We start from the raw sequence: 16,617 nt of genomic DNA, 5'->3' as shown, positions 1-16,617 counted from the left end.
AGAATGATTTAGAAAGGCTCTGAATATTGATTTCCTCCGTCAACACACTTAGCAAGAATACATGGCTCAGGTGACTTTGCATTCACTTGTGCTTAGAAGGAGTGACAGAGATAGTGCCAGACATAGAGCCATTTTGCCATGTTTTATTGATACAAAAGGATGTTTTGGAAATAGTCCTTAAATCTAGCATTAATTTAGAGAGGCAGAATACACTTTGGAAGCTGGGGGGGATCTTCCAGTCCAATAATTCTTTGAGCTGGTCATAATTTCTATGCAATGTGAGCAGTTTTCAGTGTTTTGTGTGTGTGTGTGCTTTTATCATCCTTGAGTAGGCTTTTTCTCTCTACTTGGAATGGATTCTTCAAAGCACACCTCCCCACCCCACCCCCCCACCCCACACCTAGGGGAATACACCCATCCAGTGGATATCTGGGCTCACGTTCATTTGACAGAAAAAGAAGCATCTGTGCCTTCTAATAGGATTCAGTGAGTCACAGTGGCTTGAGAGAAGCTGATGTGTTTAAGCAGCCAGTAAACCTAGCTAAGCAGGGATGATGTCAAAAGGGCAAAGGCCAGCAATAGATCTCTTGCACCTAATATTTCAGTCCTTCAGTTCAGATTCCATTATGGCTTTTGTTTACAGCCCAAATGCTTCCATTTAATAACAAAACTTGACTGGGTTGATGAGGGGAACCAACACCAAAATCAATTGTGATTTGGAAAAGGTTGGAACTCATCCAATTTGTTTTGTTCAAAATGTGGACAGTTGAATCTACAATTGTGATGGTAGTTCCAGGCCTTTACATTCAAAGCATAGAGAAATCAGGTACCACCACAATTTGAACTTTGAGCATTTGTGAGAGAGCAGAACAGAGCAGACTTCTCTTTGTCTTGTGCTTCTTTAGGATTGCCAACCCCAGGAGGAGGCTGGAGGCATCCTAGAATTACAGCTCACTTCCAGACTAAATAAATGGCTTATGTATTGATAACATCTATTCCACTTCTCCTGGAGAAAATGCCTGGAAGGTGGACTTTATGGGGCATTATAGCTACCAAGGTCTCCCACCCTAAATATCATTCTCCCAGGCTTCACCCTTGGATCCCTGGGTATTTCTTAACTTAAGTTGGCAAAATTCTTAACTATGTTTGCCCCTTGGTGCAATGACATAAAGAGGAAAGGGAGGAGCAGTAACTCAACATTCTTCTCCCATCACTTAATTGCAGCCAAATCAAGAAGGGTATCTCTTTCCCCGACTGTTTTGAAGGGTGCCTCTTTGTAGAACAGAGATCAGATAGCAGTCCACAGTCAAGTTTGAAATGTTTATGTCAGAAGAGGATTATGCCCTTTACATAGACACACTGGATCTCACATATCCAAACCCAGAGATGTGCCCAATTTGTTGTTGTTCAAGTGTCCAGGGGGGAGTGTGAGTTGGCAGGGCCCTTGTACAAATACTGTAGTAACTGGTGTACACACATCTCACTGCTTGCCTTTCCCCAGGCTCAGAAGCCATACCAAAGGGGAAAGTGATCAACAGGGGCTGCAAGAACAGCAGACCCATATTCACCACAGCTGACAAGGGCTCAGCAGAGGCAACAACAGAGGAGACAGTAATGGGCACTGCAGAGTTGCATTACCAAGAGAAGCAGGCATCCAATAAGAAGGAGGGAGAAGCATGGACTGTAATTAGCACCAGATGGACCCATAGGAAGCTGGCTCAGCCCAGCTGGTGGGAATTTCGACTCTGGCAGTCCTTTTGGTCAGCCAACCAGGGGCTGACAGGCAGCCCTAGGAGGGACCTATTGCGAGGAAAGCAGGGAGGAAGGATATGGCTTAGCCCTTCTCTATAAGCTCAGCCATCCAGATGGCAGAGTAGGGGTGCCAGCTTCCAAGTAGTGCCTGAAGATCTCCTAGAACTACAACTGATCACCAAGCAACACAGATCACTTCACCATGAGAAAATGGGTGCTTTGGAATTTAGACAATGGCATTATATCCCATTGGGGAAGGATGACAAACAGGCATGTCCAAACCCAACCCACATAAGGCAGTTCCCACTACAGACTTGGGAGGAAGCAATGGCTCCTGATCCAAGCTGGTGAGTAGGGATGGGCATGAACCAGGAAAATGTGGTTCAATTCATGGTTTGTAGCATGTTTGATTTGTGAGCCATGAACCACCATGAGCTTTTAGGTGATGTTCATGACACAGTAGCATGCTCAGCATGCTAGAAATATCAAACTTGTAGGGGATCTCTTGATGATTTTCTTCTACCTGCCTTCCATGTTTGTTGAGGATTGGATATATGGGGTCCAATTTACACACGCACACCGGCCACCCAATGCCCTAGAAAAGTATTTTCTGGGGAAATATCCGGTTCATGAGTTTGCGGTCTTAGTAAAAAGACCTTATGCAAGCTAGAGACATCAGCCCTACAGAGGACCTCCCACTGATGCTCCTCTATATGCCCTCCAAGTTCTCTTCCCCCTGCCATTACTTTGATGTTTAGTAAACATTTTGATTGAGCTGAGACTGTAAATGTCTCCATTCTTGAGCCACATAAACTGCTCATCCCTACTGGTGAGAACATCCAGGAAAGAGACCCGAAATGCAGTAATCCCTTCTTCTCCCCATTCCCAGGCTGGGAAAGCTCAGGGCCAACATCCACATGGTGGCACACAACCGTGGGGAGACATCACATATCATATGCTGGAAAAGGAGTTTGCACTCAGTCATAGACTGCTTTTCTTGCTTTTCTGCTAATTGTATGTAGCAACTACTGTAATTCCATTCCCAGGCAGAACAACTAAGCAAAACCTGCAATTTGTTCATTAAAAAAAACAGGACCTAGAAATGATCCCCTGTGATCCCTTGAATAACTGGCAGCCAGGAGTTTTTGTTTCTTATACTAGCCTCAACAGTAACATCCTCTCTGGCCATGGGTGCAGGTTGACTGCTTAAATTGGTTGGTATACCAGGAAGCTCTCTGCAGCATTTTGGCTCGAAAAAAAAATAGTGTGTCATTACTTAGGAGAAGGGGCCAATGCTCATGGCTACTGACCACTACCATTACTGAGAGATGCTGGGGGGAGGACTTGGATGCAGACTGTGAGAATGTGTGCAGAGATAGTAGAGCAGGGGGTCCCAGCCTTTTGAGCCTATAGTTATCTTTGGGATTTTAACACAGTGTGGTCAGCTGCAGGAGATAGAATAAGCCATAAAATGGCTGCCACAGCTTACCTTCAGTCTCATAGTGGAGATCCTTGTGCTGTGGCAGCTGCTGCTGCCAAAGCAACATTTTTAAAGAATCTGCAGAGCCAATCAAATCTCCAATGACCAATCAGAAACCTTCTTGGACATAAGTCCCACCTGGCCCAAATCAATTTCTAAAAACCTTTGGTGGGCATCTGGAAAGGTATTGGTGGGTGCTATGGCACCTATGGGACCCTTGCACTATCGCAACACAGATGCCATGATTTACCAATAGATGGAATCCATCCGACTTTGGCTGTCATCAATCCTATACCTACATCTCCGACTTTGGTGTTGCTTTTGTTTCCAATAGAGACAGTGGCCCAGAAAAGACTAAAAGAACTGCAAGGGTCCTTTGGGCTCAGCCAGGCTTCAGAGTTTGGGCCACGCATCACCACTATTGACACCTCCTACTCTGCCTTCCTCATTGTTTCATAGAGTTTCACCTCAGTGAGCCTCAGCTTAACAAGCCATTCTGTACCACCAACAACAATTATCACCATCCAGCAACCTAGTGAACATTTTATTTCCTTTTCTTTGTAAGTACAAGAGGGGTTGTTCAAGTGTCCAGGGGGGAATGTGAGTTGGCAGGGCCCTTGTACAAATGCTGAAGTAACTGATGTACACACATCTCAGATATGCTTGATAGGGATCACGTCCATTTCAACAAATGCATGGGATGCATTTGCCCAAAGAAATGCTTGCACAAACGGTTAGAGAACACACACGACTATTGCACAGGAAGACTAGATATAGTGTTGTACAACTAGATATCTGTAAATGGGTCATGCTATGCTGTGCACTCTTCTATGTGTGTGGCATGCAACATTTGTGCATCAGGGAACAATTGCATGAGAGGAGGTTGTGGACCAGATGTCAGGCGGGTAAGCATATTTCTATTTCCTGGTCCCAGAGTGTGACAGGTCCCCAAAGGTCAAACTGTCCATAGCCTATGCAGGTGCCACCTGGCTGGAGGAGACAGAAGATACCTCAGTCTTGCTCGTTGATACAGTTGATGAAGCATCCTCATCACCAAAGGGGTTCTTGCCACAGCAGATTGTGGTGACCATGCAGTTACGGAACTGGGGGGAAAAGAGAGAGATGCCTAGAACTATTCCATTGAACTCTACTCTACTCTGGTACAAGGCAAAAGATCTTGATATGTCTCACAGAGATATAAAAGCAGATGTATTAATCAACATTACCAAAAGGTGCTACAATGTCTGAGAAGCTCTTTTACCACCACTGGGCTACTAAGTAGCCCTAATCAGGGAAGATTCTCCCATCCACTTGGACTTCACTTTATCAGCGAAGCCATATCCAGATTCAAAACTACAGTAACAAAGAACTGCACAAGCGAGATGCTGATAATTATAGTTAGCCTGATAATTAGAGAAGGAAATACCATGAATAATATGTAAAAGGTAAACCCAGAGACATCTGCAATAGAGCCTATGGGGAATACCAGCAGACACGGGGAGGGGGGGTGGAGGAGTCTTTGCCAGATCCTGGGGTAATCTCACCTGTTTGTTTAAGAGGACATAAATGATAGGATTGTAGATGCATGAACTCTTAGAGAAGAAGGAAGGTATTGTCATGAATGTAACAGTATATTCTGCTCCTTTGTTGGTGAAGATCCAAATTGCCACAGAAGCATAAGGGGTCCAAGCAAGCAGAAATCCCATCACCATCAGGATCACCATGCGGGTCACTTCCTTCTCTGCTTTCTGAGTGGTTGCTGACTCCTGTTGCTGAGCAGCTGCCTAGAAACACAGAAAAAGGAAATGAATCAAGGGAGCATTCTCATGCAAAGTAAATTTGGTGACTTATATATCACCCTCTGAACCAGTCCTCACTGCTGCCACCATTGCTTGACTTGACCACTCAAAAATGATTGCAGTCCTTCAGCAGTCAACAAAATGGGTCCCTCACAGCCCTTGCTATAGCTTAGTGGTGGAGCATCTGGAGTTGAATCCAGAAAATGTTGCCATTTTCAGAGCTTGAGGAGGTGCATGGACCCTGTTTTGCCGCCTGAAAAGCAGGTTGACATGATGGCTAGATCTCCAGAATAAGATTCCCTCTGCCCCCTAGCACATTTAAAATACAGAACCCCCCTTCCACACACACGGGAATTCCCCACATGAGAAGAAGACAAAACCCTCCTTAGGAATTCTCTACCATCTGTCTCTAATCCTTCACTTAGCTGGAAAACACACCAAGTGACACTTTGGTGCAGCACGGTACATGCTGGCTCCAAGTCAAGCAAAGGCCTAAGTGAGCTACTTCTAGTTGTTTCTGAAATTCTGAGATCAGATGCATCATCCACAGGTCCTCTTACCCCCCCCCCCCCACTGAACAACCCAGATTTGGGGGATTCTGAATGCCTGGTCCCCCTCTGCAGTATCCTGCAGGGGAAGCATGACTTGAGACTAATCTTTTTCTTTCCTGACCATCAGAGTTTACAATTAAATTCCAGTGGTGAAAATAGCAAGGATTGGTTTCATTTATTCACTAGCTCATGACAAGGATGTTTAGAACCGGTAGGAGACTTGGGCAGCCATCAGCAGTGACTTGATGTCACTTCCAAGAAAAAAAACTTGAAGGAAAAAAACTCCTCTCTAGGAATTGCCAGAGACTCTGTCCCTTCCAGGTTTTCTCCAGAAGTGATGTCATACCATGAGTTCAACTTCAATTTTAAAATGTTTCTTCTGCCACATCCCTGAATACTGGGGGGGGGGGGGAAACAATAAACAGGGGGTCACTGCCCCACTAGGGGGATTGGCAACCCTAAACATTTGGGATGGAAAAGCTGAAAAACAGAGACTGAGGTTCTCAGTGGGTCCTATTTCAGAGACACCTGTTGGTATACAGTTTCCAAAGAAACATACTGCAATTGAATTATTATCCTGCCCTCTTCCTTCTTTGATTCCTTTATAATGATAACATGTATAAAAAAGAAAATTTAGGAGACAAAAAGAAAGCACTTAAAGTCATCAACAACATACGTTTGCAGCAACATTTGAACAATATTGATGATGCAAGAGAAATTTGTAAAACAAGCTTTATACTGCTGCCAGCTTCGTCCTTCCCACCCCTGGAATATGAAGAAAGGTACGCTACCTCTCTGACTTTGCATACAAGGCGTCCATAGGAAAAGAAAATGACTATCATGGGGATGGTAAAGTGGACAACAAACAAATAGATGACATAGGATTCATTGTGGAAATCAGGATTGAGAGTGTAATAGTCTGGACCACAGGAGCACTGCATCCCCTCGGGTATATATCTGCCAACCAAGAGAGCAAGCAAAAGGAGAGAATTAGGATTTTTTATGTTATATGAAAACCTTTGGATAAAGACAAGAGTCACTGACTCCGAAACCAGAGCCCAGCATGGGATAAAATTAATGACTGGCAATAAAGTTGCTAGCACATTTTACACAGAGAAAAAATTTTGAGCTGAAGTTGGATGTGTTTGTTTGGGCGATCCAAGGTATGTCAAAGAAGATGGGGGGGGGGAGGATAAAACAAGCACAATTTCTCACAGGGGATCCACACATCCTCAGCATGCCATCACATTTTATCAAAAGCAAGAGTTTAAAGTGAATTTGGAAATTCACCGTTAGGTAAAACGTAAGTTTTGAGAAAACCAGAAAGGTTTCTTGAGGACTGGCAACATTTCTCGGAAATTGTGAGAGGAAGGTCCCCACACATCCCCAGCTGATAGTGGTAATTGAAGTCATGACCATCCCAAAGGGCCTTTGTGTCAGGAGATTCCTCCCATCCCGCCACCTAATGTGCTGGAATCCCTGGCTTCAGGCACCATGATCCCTCCCCTTTTCTCAACCTTTAATGGAAACCTGAGCCTGCTACACTGGCCAAAAGCTCCATCCAAACCTAGAGTAATTCTGGGCTATACTAAGTGACCATAGGCTTTTGCTAAAGAACATTTGGGCAGGAAGGCAGTGTGGTCTAGCCCAATCTTGTCAGATTGTCAGGGCTGGTATTTGAAAGGGAGATCTCCAAGGAAAACTCTGCAGAGGAAGGCAATGGAAAACCAACCCTGCTTCTCACTTGCCATCGAAGCCCATCGCTGGGTTGCCATAAGTCGGCTGCAACTTGACAGCCCTTTACACTCTTAAAGAACGTTCAGTTTGAGTCTTCATCCTAAAATGGCTGGGTTTTTTCTGTATGCGTGAAAGATGGTTTTGACAAAATAAATGCTTCATTGGAAGCAACTCAACTTCTTCCTCATTCTAAAGTCATCGGTCAACATGCAGTGTCCACAGCATGGGGAAACTGAAGAAACCACTAATCTCTAGTGAACACTGTCACAGTCAGACAATTATATTATGTCTAGAAACCATGGGAGTTCATTCTCTGGAGAACTGATGCATCCTGGTGGCAATCACGCCAGCAGAATACCACACCAACATGTCAGTTCACTTGGGCAGATGCAGCAAATGAGCTGAGCATGTTCCTCACAGCTGATTTGTGTTTGGATATGTACCTTCAGTGTATTGTTACACTCACTCTCTTCCCCAGGGAAGTAGTAATATATTCTCAGTTCTGCACAGATAAGTGTGTGGTTGTCAGTCACCTACTGATTTTCTGGCAAGCAGGATGAGGGAGGTAAGGGGTCTCTCAGGGTGACTGTGAACTAAGAAATGTTTGCTCTTGCTGGAAGTAGTAGAGAAAGGAGTAGCATTCTTCAGCCCAAATGCCTTTTTCCCAGGAACTTGTATCTATGTTGTATGCCCTCTACTAAAAATAAGGCCTAGCAAACCAAGTTTTCTTTGCCCAGCCTCTCGTTTTTGTTGCACCCCTCACTCCATCCCAGCCCACTTCTTCAGGCAACAGCCAATGAAGCTGAGCAGAAATGAGAGGACACGATCTCCTATGGCGTCATGCCATGTGTCTTCTTTCATTTCCATTATTTGACAAGGGAGGAGTTACAGGTTACCAGCAGTCTAGTAACACATATCTCAGGCCTCAGAATCTGAAAGAAATAAGAGCATTAGCAACTTCAGGCAAGCACATTCCACACCTGTTGGATAATGCACTTCCTCTTTTTTGCAGCTGGATTTTCCTGTACAAAATAGGGAAATCTATTTCTAAAATGCATGGAAAGTGCATTATCCAACAGGTGTGAAATGAAATCTGGCCCTCTCTGTTGGGCAGAGAAATAGGATGTTGGTGATACCCTTTGCTGAAAATAGGGGGTTGTTATCTCAACAAAGCATGAGCCTCTTGTGGCGCAGAGTGGTAAGGCAGCTGTCTGAAAGCTTTGCCCATGAGGCTGGGAGTTCAATCCCAGCAGCCGGCTCAAGGTTGACTCAGCCTTCCATCCTTCCGAGGTCGGTAAAATGAGTACCCAGCTTGCTTGCTGGGGGGTAAACGGTCATGACTGGGGAAGGCACTGGCAAACCACCCCGTATTGAGTCTGCCATGAAAACGCTAGAGGGCGTCACCCCAAGGGTCAGACATGACTCGGTGCTTGCACAGGGGATACCTTTACCTTTATCTCAACAAAATAATAACTCTGGAATAACAGTTGATTGTTTGGTCAATACTAGGAAAGACTTATCACACATAGAAGAAGAAGAAGAGTTGGTTCTTATATGCTCTTTGGATTCAGGTCATTGTGTGAAGAAAGAAAGCTCTATCTGACCCTATCCTTGTAATGTCTGTGTTGTTTGCTGGCTCAGACAGATGCAGTAGGGACTATTTATCTGTTGGAATGCTGAAAATGGTTGCACGGAATAGACATGACAGAGAACTCCCTAGTCTATTAAACTGTAAACAAAAACAGAGGGAATACAAGCTTCCCAACACTGTGCTCCAGTTCAAATTATCACCCAGTTCCTTCCCAGTATTGCTAATCAGCAGCAAATGGGAATCAGCTGCACAGGAAAAATTTTGGCTTGCACTGTTCACCAGAGGCTTTGAGTATTACTCAAATGCATAGGAATTATGAAGTGATGAAAGGCTGACAAAATGAGACCTGCACTTTTGCTGAAGCTAGTAGCTGCTGGAGCAGAAATACATGCTGTGTGTGTGTGTCTGTGCTCTGTGCTCTGCGCACATGTACATCCATTCACGCACAAGTATGCCTTGGGCTCTCCAGAGGAAAAGCAGCTGTTAAGTGGAGCACAGCAGGTGGCCCATGGCTTTAGACAATTGCTTTACAGTCAGCCAGCACTTAGACTAAGCTCATCGTTAAGCACAGAGAATCTATTCCTTTTTTCCCTTTCTTTTTAATTATTTTTCTTTGCTTAATGACTTGGGGGAGTTGGACCAATTAACAGAAGGTTCGAGACAACCCCAGGGCACAGTTAGTGGCTGCTTTTATTTTACTACGATTAAATATTGCTTAGAAATGGCCATATATGTGATTCTAATGTATAGGTGCAAGACTAGGGCGAAATGTTTATAAACCTCAAAACATGGATGGGAGACTTTGGTCAGAGGAAGAGTCAAGCCTAAGGTTTAAATAGTGGGGATGGACTGTTGAAGCTTTTCACTGCATGAAGTTAAATGACACCGCTTGGCAATTGCTCCCAGGTCCTATTGTCATTAAGATAGTTAGAGGCACCCGTTTTAAATGCACAGCCCTAGTAAGGCACAGTATACAAAATCAAAAAGATATGCACCCGCAAACCAGAAAGAGCAGCAAATGAAGTGTAAGGTTGAAAAACCCCTAATAGCATGTCGGGGATATTTGAAGTGCCCAACCACCTGATGCTCCGTTTCCAAGAGGGATCGGAAAGCAAACGGTCTGAAGACTATAACTGATCCACATGGGAAGGCACCAGGTGAATAGTGGGAGAGCCTTCTGCATTCCACAGGGCAGGTTTGACTGTGTAATTGGCACATGTTCACAGCCCAACCAACATTTTGGCAATATTACGGGGAAATCTGGGTTGTGTTGTGAAGTACTCATATGGGGATTCAGTGTGGTGTAGTGGTTAAAGGGTGGTGGACTGTAATCTGGAGAACCTGGTTTTATTTCCTATTCCCCCACATGCAGCCAGCTGGGTGACCCTAGGCCAGTTACAGTTCTCTTAGAGCTGTTCTAACGGAGCAGTTCTCTTACAGATCTTTTAGCCCCACCTATCCCATAGAGTGTCTGTTGTGGGGTGAGGAAGGGAAAGGTAAACCACTTTATGACTTTTTTGGATAGTGAAAGCAAGGTATTAAAAAACAGCTCTTCTTCATATAATCACCAAACCATTCAACCCACAAGTTCAATGCACTGGCACATTGGACAAACACAAGAGACTAAACAATTGCATTGAGAAGGATGCCTCCTATTGAAATCCATTGCCCTCTGACACAACAAAGAGGCATGGATATTAGAAGGATCAATTGACTGGGAAATCATACCAAGAAGTCCCCATATTAACCTAGGGGCCTCGCCTTTGTGATTAGCATCTTTGTGAAGATCCATGGCTATGCAGTCCAGTGAACTTTTTACAAAGAGATAGTTCAATTCCCATGTTGGTATTTGCTGTCCTATATCAGGAGCCAGCCTATGTAATATTAATAGAGTTGATGCTACTTAAAATAGATGAGGATCCACTGTCATAATTACTGCATAACTCAGGAATTCCTAGAGCCTCTGATTTCAGAGCATTTAGACAGCACAATAAGCTACCCAATAGCTTGAGAAGGATAATTCCACTTACCTGGACCAACCAACCAGAGGTGGACCTGCACAGGCTAAGGCCATGAACCAGGTAACAGCAATGCCCATGATGGCATGAGTGGCAGAGAAGCGGAAGTTGCCCATAGGTTTGCATATCACGATATAGCGCTCTATGGCCAGGACCACCAGTGACCAGAGTGCAACTTGACCTGCAAGTAGTAATGGGGAGTTTGAGGCAAATACAGAGCAATAAAATATCACCTGTGAAAGATCTTTGAAGAGAACACAGAAGTAGGGTGTGCAGGTCTCCCTACACAGAAGGAGAGTTAAGAGACTCGCAGTTCACCTTTGCTAAGAGTTCATCAGGATACATGTGCAACAAGGTGATGTTCTGTAAGGCCATAGAAACCGCAAAATGCAAATGTGGCACTATATACAGCCATGGAAAATCTACTGACAGCAATTTGTTACATGGCTAAAATGCCAACAGTGCCATAGGCTTTGTCAGACTTTGACTGTATACATGAACATCTGAGTCTGTTAATCTATTTATCAGAGTAATCAAAACTCAGGGGATTATCTGAGTTAAGGCTGTGCCATAAGCCCGCTAATGCCCCCAGCATGTGATTATCTGGTGATAAGATCACAGGGGTTTTGTGTTGGAAAGGCAGTTGCTGCTTTCAAGTGCAGCTTGCCTTTTGTTTTTTTCTGTCTGACATGTCCTACTGAGGCTATGAATTCCTTTGTTTAAATTCTGATCATTTTAATTTCTTCCTTCTTCTGAGGCCTTTTTTTCCATTTCAGATGATCGTCAACATTTTTGTCCTGCTCAACTTTGGGGAGGGGGATTAGTCAGCTAGATTTTGCATCAGTAGGTTTGGGTTGCTTAGGGAACAAGCAAAGGCAATTGGCATTGATCATATTTTGTGGAAAAGTTGTTTGCTTTGACCTCAGCTATGGATTCAAAACAGTTGCTCCAGATCTTTAGCTGGTACTGCAGCAGACAAGTATAATTGCCATAACCACTGTTCACACTCAAGAAAGCATCCCAAGTGGTGAAAGGAAAATCCACTCCTGTACACTGCATAACCTATACCACTAACTGTTGTGTTGTGTGTGTGTGTGGGGGGGGTCGCATGCACAGTCCTGGAAACTAAATAAGTGCATCAAATCTGCCAGGCAAGCAAATAGTGGTCATATCCAAAAGGAGTTTTTAGATTGCTTTTTAAAGATTCAAGCGAATTCTTCATGCAGTGTTTACCCTCCTCAAACTAGGGATAAAGGACAGTTTGTACTTCTTACTGTACTTCTATCTTTGGGTCACCTCTCAGATCTTCCATGAGATCTCTGAGTCAGTTTTCGTCTCCCTGTTGATGGACATCGAAATCTGTTTCTTTTTCCATTCCATCATATCTAGACCATGTTTTCTTCTTTTTTGGAACTGAATCTGACCTCTGCTAAATTCCTCATCATCTGGAAATACTTTGTCTTGCTCTACCATAAAATGAATGTCCACCTTTAAGTTCATCTTCCTACTGAAATCAAGGAAACTTTCAAAGTGGCTCATTTTGGTTGGACCTCTGTGGCTATGTACAAAACAACCTCCAGCAGCCTTTTTACATGCCATAAGCTGTGGGGAAAAGCACAATCCTTAACATTCTGAAGTGTGACATATTGGAGAGCTCATTGTACAGCAGCTTTTCATGCAGTAACTTGAATGCATCAATATACCATTAAAAACACTGGCAACCTCCTTGGAAAGGAAAAATATTTTTTTTCTTCTGCAGCACTCTCAGAACTACAGTAGGAAATGATGCACATAAAACATCCCTTTTTGGTCATAGCACAGCCCATTCTGCAATTACACCTATTGGTAATATAAAACTGGAGGAAGATCCACACCATATGAAGCTTCTGTTGATTTTAGGAGCTATGTTCTGCAAGAACATTTCCAGTTGCCATGTGAAGCACTGCACAGATGTGTTCTGACTGCTTCTGCAATATGGACACCATGCCAGCTGTGTCCTCCTGCAGCCTCTGCTAGAAATATGTCCAACAGGATAAGAAGTGACATTTTTCATTTATTGGAGTATCAAGCAAAATTTGCAGTCTGCAATACATGGGATTTTTCTCATGCAGAAAGAATAACAAAATGGACATGGTTTGTAATCTAATTAGGAGTGGGATTTTAATTTATTAATAATACATTTTCCTTCCAATGAACCATCTTTTCATTTTACACCTGTAGCCACAAATGTTTAAAAGAAAACCCACTATATATTTCAAGATTTACAAATAAAGAGTAGAAGAGTTTTCATTTTATGGATGTGAGTCACACACACAACTCATATGGCAGAGATCACACTGATTTTCCCATCCTTGAGTCTTTAATGCTACTAATAGTCTTAAAACCCAAGACAAAGTTTATGCCTGATGCAATGTCAGGGGTGGACTTTAGTTCTATGTACCCCACCAGAATCTGTTTTGTTCTTGAAACAAAATACAAACATACTATTGGAAAGGGAGAAGCAAAGCATTTGCTGAGGTAGCTATGAATAAAAAAAGCTCCCACAGATTTCCTAGATTCAGAATACAATCTACTTCAGAGATGGGAGACTGTCTATATGGACCACATCTCTTTGTAGGAAATGCCATGCATCCCATCTGTAGAGAAACAGACATGGTGTTGCTATGTTGCTTTCTAAGCAAAAAATTTGTCACATTTAAAGCAGTTCTATGTGCTTAAACCTGCATAGTAGGTTCTTGTGAAACTGCCTGTGAAAGAAAAGAATGCTGATTTCCCATAAGACCTTCAGCCCTTCCCCCACCACCACTCATGATGTAACCCACAAGGTTTTCATGGGACCCTCATCCCTTGGGAGTGGCTTTGGCAACTGTAGGTCAGAGGAGATGGGAAAGATCTGTTCTACTAATAGAGTTCTGCTCATGTTTCTTTGTATCCAGTCCCTAATGTTTGGTATAATTTGAGCTGAGATAAGGAAAAGGGCAACATATTGTGGTGGCACAGTTGTTTCAAAGCAAAATAATAAATTAACAGGCACAGTTAACTTTTCATTCAGAATAAATACTTAAAGCACGTGAAAGTGTTTTATAATAGCATGTCTCCTTTCTTAAGTTTCATTAATGAGCTTTATGATATAAAGCTAGTAGATTCAGAAACAGTTCAGATAATTACTGTATGGATCAGCTTTTGCCAGTTGTGCTAGATCTTATGCATGATACATAGCAGAATCCAGCATAAGCAGAACAATATCAGCCAATCACATCACATCCTCCCTCCAGGCTAGATATATGTCAGTCCTTTCTTACAATGCTGTTCACTATCCCCCTTCATGTCACTTACCTCCAACTGTTGCAAAGAAGCCTTCAAGGTCACAGCCAATGGGACCAAATAAAAAGTAGGCATACCAGGATGCATAGAACGTGACAGTGAAACCACAGCAGACCATCAAGAGGTTTGCTACTGCCAGGTTGACCAAGATGTAGTTCAATGGCTGCCGTAGCTTCTTATGCTGGAAGGTCACAAACAGGGTGAGGCCGTTGAGAGGCATCCCAGCAGCGATGAGAAAGAACATGTAGAAGGACAAAACTTTGAACTTCCAGGGTTCAGCTAAGTAATACTGGGGATATTCAAAGGGGCTCCGAACCACCCCTGTTTTATTGGACAGTGGCACATAAAAATTGATACCTTCTGTTCCATTCATGATTGCTATTTAGGAGTTTCAATTGTTGTTTTTCTGCCAATTGAATTGAGAGGTTTCCACCCAAATTTGATTATTTGATTATAAAAGGAACAAATCCCCTAAGGGAACACAGAGCTGGTATGTCTGCCCTCATCTATGTCCTGGGACTGGCAGAGCCAGGATCCAAAGGGCATTTTATAGGGTCCTGTCAAAGGAAAGGAAGGAGGGAGGGAGGGATTAGGGTCTAGGCTAACTTTATATGACAAGGGCAATGGGATTGAAAGGGGCTGATGCTTTAAGCACTCTCTAAGCAGCTAGTTGTCCCCAAAACCTGACCTAATGCGTATTAATTTCCACTAAGTTCTTAATATTACTTAAGGGTCTTCATTTATCTGGAAAGAAAGGAGGATAGGCAGGCAGGCAACAACATAGAGGAGTATTAAGTTCATTTAAAAATATGGGAAAGGAAAGGAGGGAGGGATCAACATGAAAGAATATGCAATTGCTCCCTTGGTGGCATCACACTGGTGATTTATTTAATGACATTTATACGTTTGTTTGTTTGCACAGGCACACTTGCATCAGGATAAATGTTTGAGTTCATTCTCTAGCTCTAAGAAAAGACTGCGAGAAGTGGATGGGTGCTTGTGGTGTAGAGGTTGTAACAATGAACAGCATCGGGGAAAGAGTGCTGATGTAATGCAGAGGTGAAGCCTTATGAGTGATTACCTGAGAATTTCTCCTCAGTCACGAAGTCCTCACCTCAATATCTCCCCTTCTTAATGTGGGAATAACAATAATCAACATACTGTCATGATTTTAGCTATAATTCTATATTTAAATTACTAAGATTACATGAAGCACTTCAAACACTCTGAAGTACTAAAAACAGCTGTTGTTTGCTTGACTATAGGAATAGCATATAACTAGTGGTATAACTGGGTGGTATCCCAAAGGCTGTGTAACTGGGTTCTGGGGAGCACGGGGATTCGTGTTAATGTCATTGGCTGCAATCCCAAAAACATTGCCTGGGAGTAAGTACTATTAAGTAATGTGATACATACTTCTAAGTAAATATGCTTAGTACTCCCATAGTCTTTTCAGACAGATTTCAGAGAAATGGAATACCATTTAAGGGAGTTGAGTGGTATGTCATCTGACAGAGGTTCACTATATCCGGTGGTCAGCTATTGGTTTTATGTCTGTTCTTGGATAGCTCCAGCAGTAGACCTGGAGTAACTGGGCATATATGTAATTTGATTTACCAAGTAACCTCTCCTCAAGAGGGAGTATATGGAATTAACAAAACTCCCTGGGGACATCATACCAGACTATAAATGAGAATGTCATTTTGGTGTAGCCCTTGAGAATGCAGAAGTTGAAAATAATGTATTAAAGCCATTAGGAGCATTTTTGGACAGCCATAATCTTGACGAACAGAGATATCGTATGCGAGCATTTGATCCACAGCCCAATGAACTGACCAATCAGTTGGTAAAGACTGACATGACCTGTGCAACTTAATTCTTCTGGTTTTCCATGGGGATGACCTGAACAAGGAGACACCTATTCCCCAGAACGCATCACATGGTTGTCGTTCTGAGGAGAACTGATAAAAGTCAAATGCCAATCCTTTTTAGAGCTTTGCAGGGATTGAGGACATTAAGGAGGCTCTTTGGCTGCAGCTTCCAAAACTAGCTTGGTGAGTGGCCATCATTTGACACACATAAGGTCTTGAGCACCTACTCTCCTTGGAACCATATATCATAAATTTAACCTCTTCATATGGTCCATCTATGATCAAATTCTGGGGCACATTTCATTTAATTACATTAATCCCTGTTTTGTTTCCCAAAGGGCCCAGAATTCAAATAATAGGTAGGGATGGGTAGGACTGACAACCTAAAGTTCATTACAAATTTTGAGGTTTGTGGCTAACTGAAGAACCAGCATGAACTTTCACAAATTTTGAAACAGTTTATGGTTTTTTGTGAAGAGCTGAAAACGGGCAAA

At 43.0% G+C, this 16,617-nt stretch overlaps 1 protein-coding gene across 1 annotated transcript; it reads right to left on the bottom strand.

Moving 5' to 3' along the window:
- Positions 1-3,761: 3,761 nt before the first annotated feature.
- On the bottom strand, positions 3,762-14,757 carry RHO (rhodopsin). Its single transcript, XM_077334402.1, has 5 exons — positions 14,265-14,757; positions 10,941-11,109; positions 6,374-6,539; positions 4,777-5,016; positions 3,762-4,335 (listed from the first exon to the last, which is right to left on the bottom strand). Exons 1-5 carry the CDS (start codon positions 14,623-14,625, stop codon positions 4,204-4,206), a joined length of 1,068 nt encoding a protein of 355 aa, XP_077190517.1. The 5' UTR covers positions 14,626-14,757; the 3' UTR covers positions 3,762-4,203.
- Positions 14,758-16,617: the final 1,860 nt, after the last annotated feature.

This window comes from Paroedura picta, chromosome 4, assembly GCF_049243985.1.
Source record: "Paroedura picta isolate Pp20150507F chromosome 4, Ppicta_v3.0, whole genome shotgun sequence".
NCBI lineage: Eukaryota > Metazoa > Chordata > Lepidosauria > Squamata > Gekkonidae > Paroedura > Paroedura picta.
This window is presented reverse-complemented; position numbering and strand designations above follow the sequence as displayed.

Coding starts and splice junctions, on each gene's coding strand:
- RHO (XM_077334402.1), bottom strand. CDS start 14,625: ATGAATGGAACAGAAGGTATCAATTTTTATGTGCCACTGTCCAATAAA. Junction 6,540..10,940: donor CCTCTGGTTGGTTGGTCCAG/GTAAGTGGAATT, acceptor CTTGGTTGGCAG/ATATATACCCGAGGGGATGC. Junction 4,336..4,776: donor ATGTCCTCTTAAACAAACAG/GTGAGATTACCC, acceptor TTTTCCCCCCAG/TTCCGTAACTGCATGGTCAC.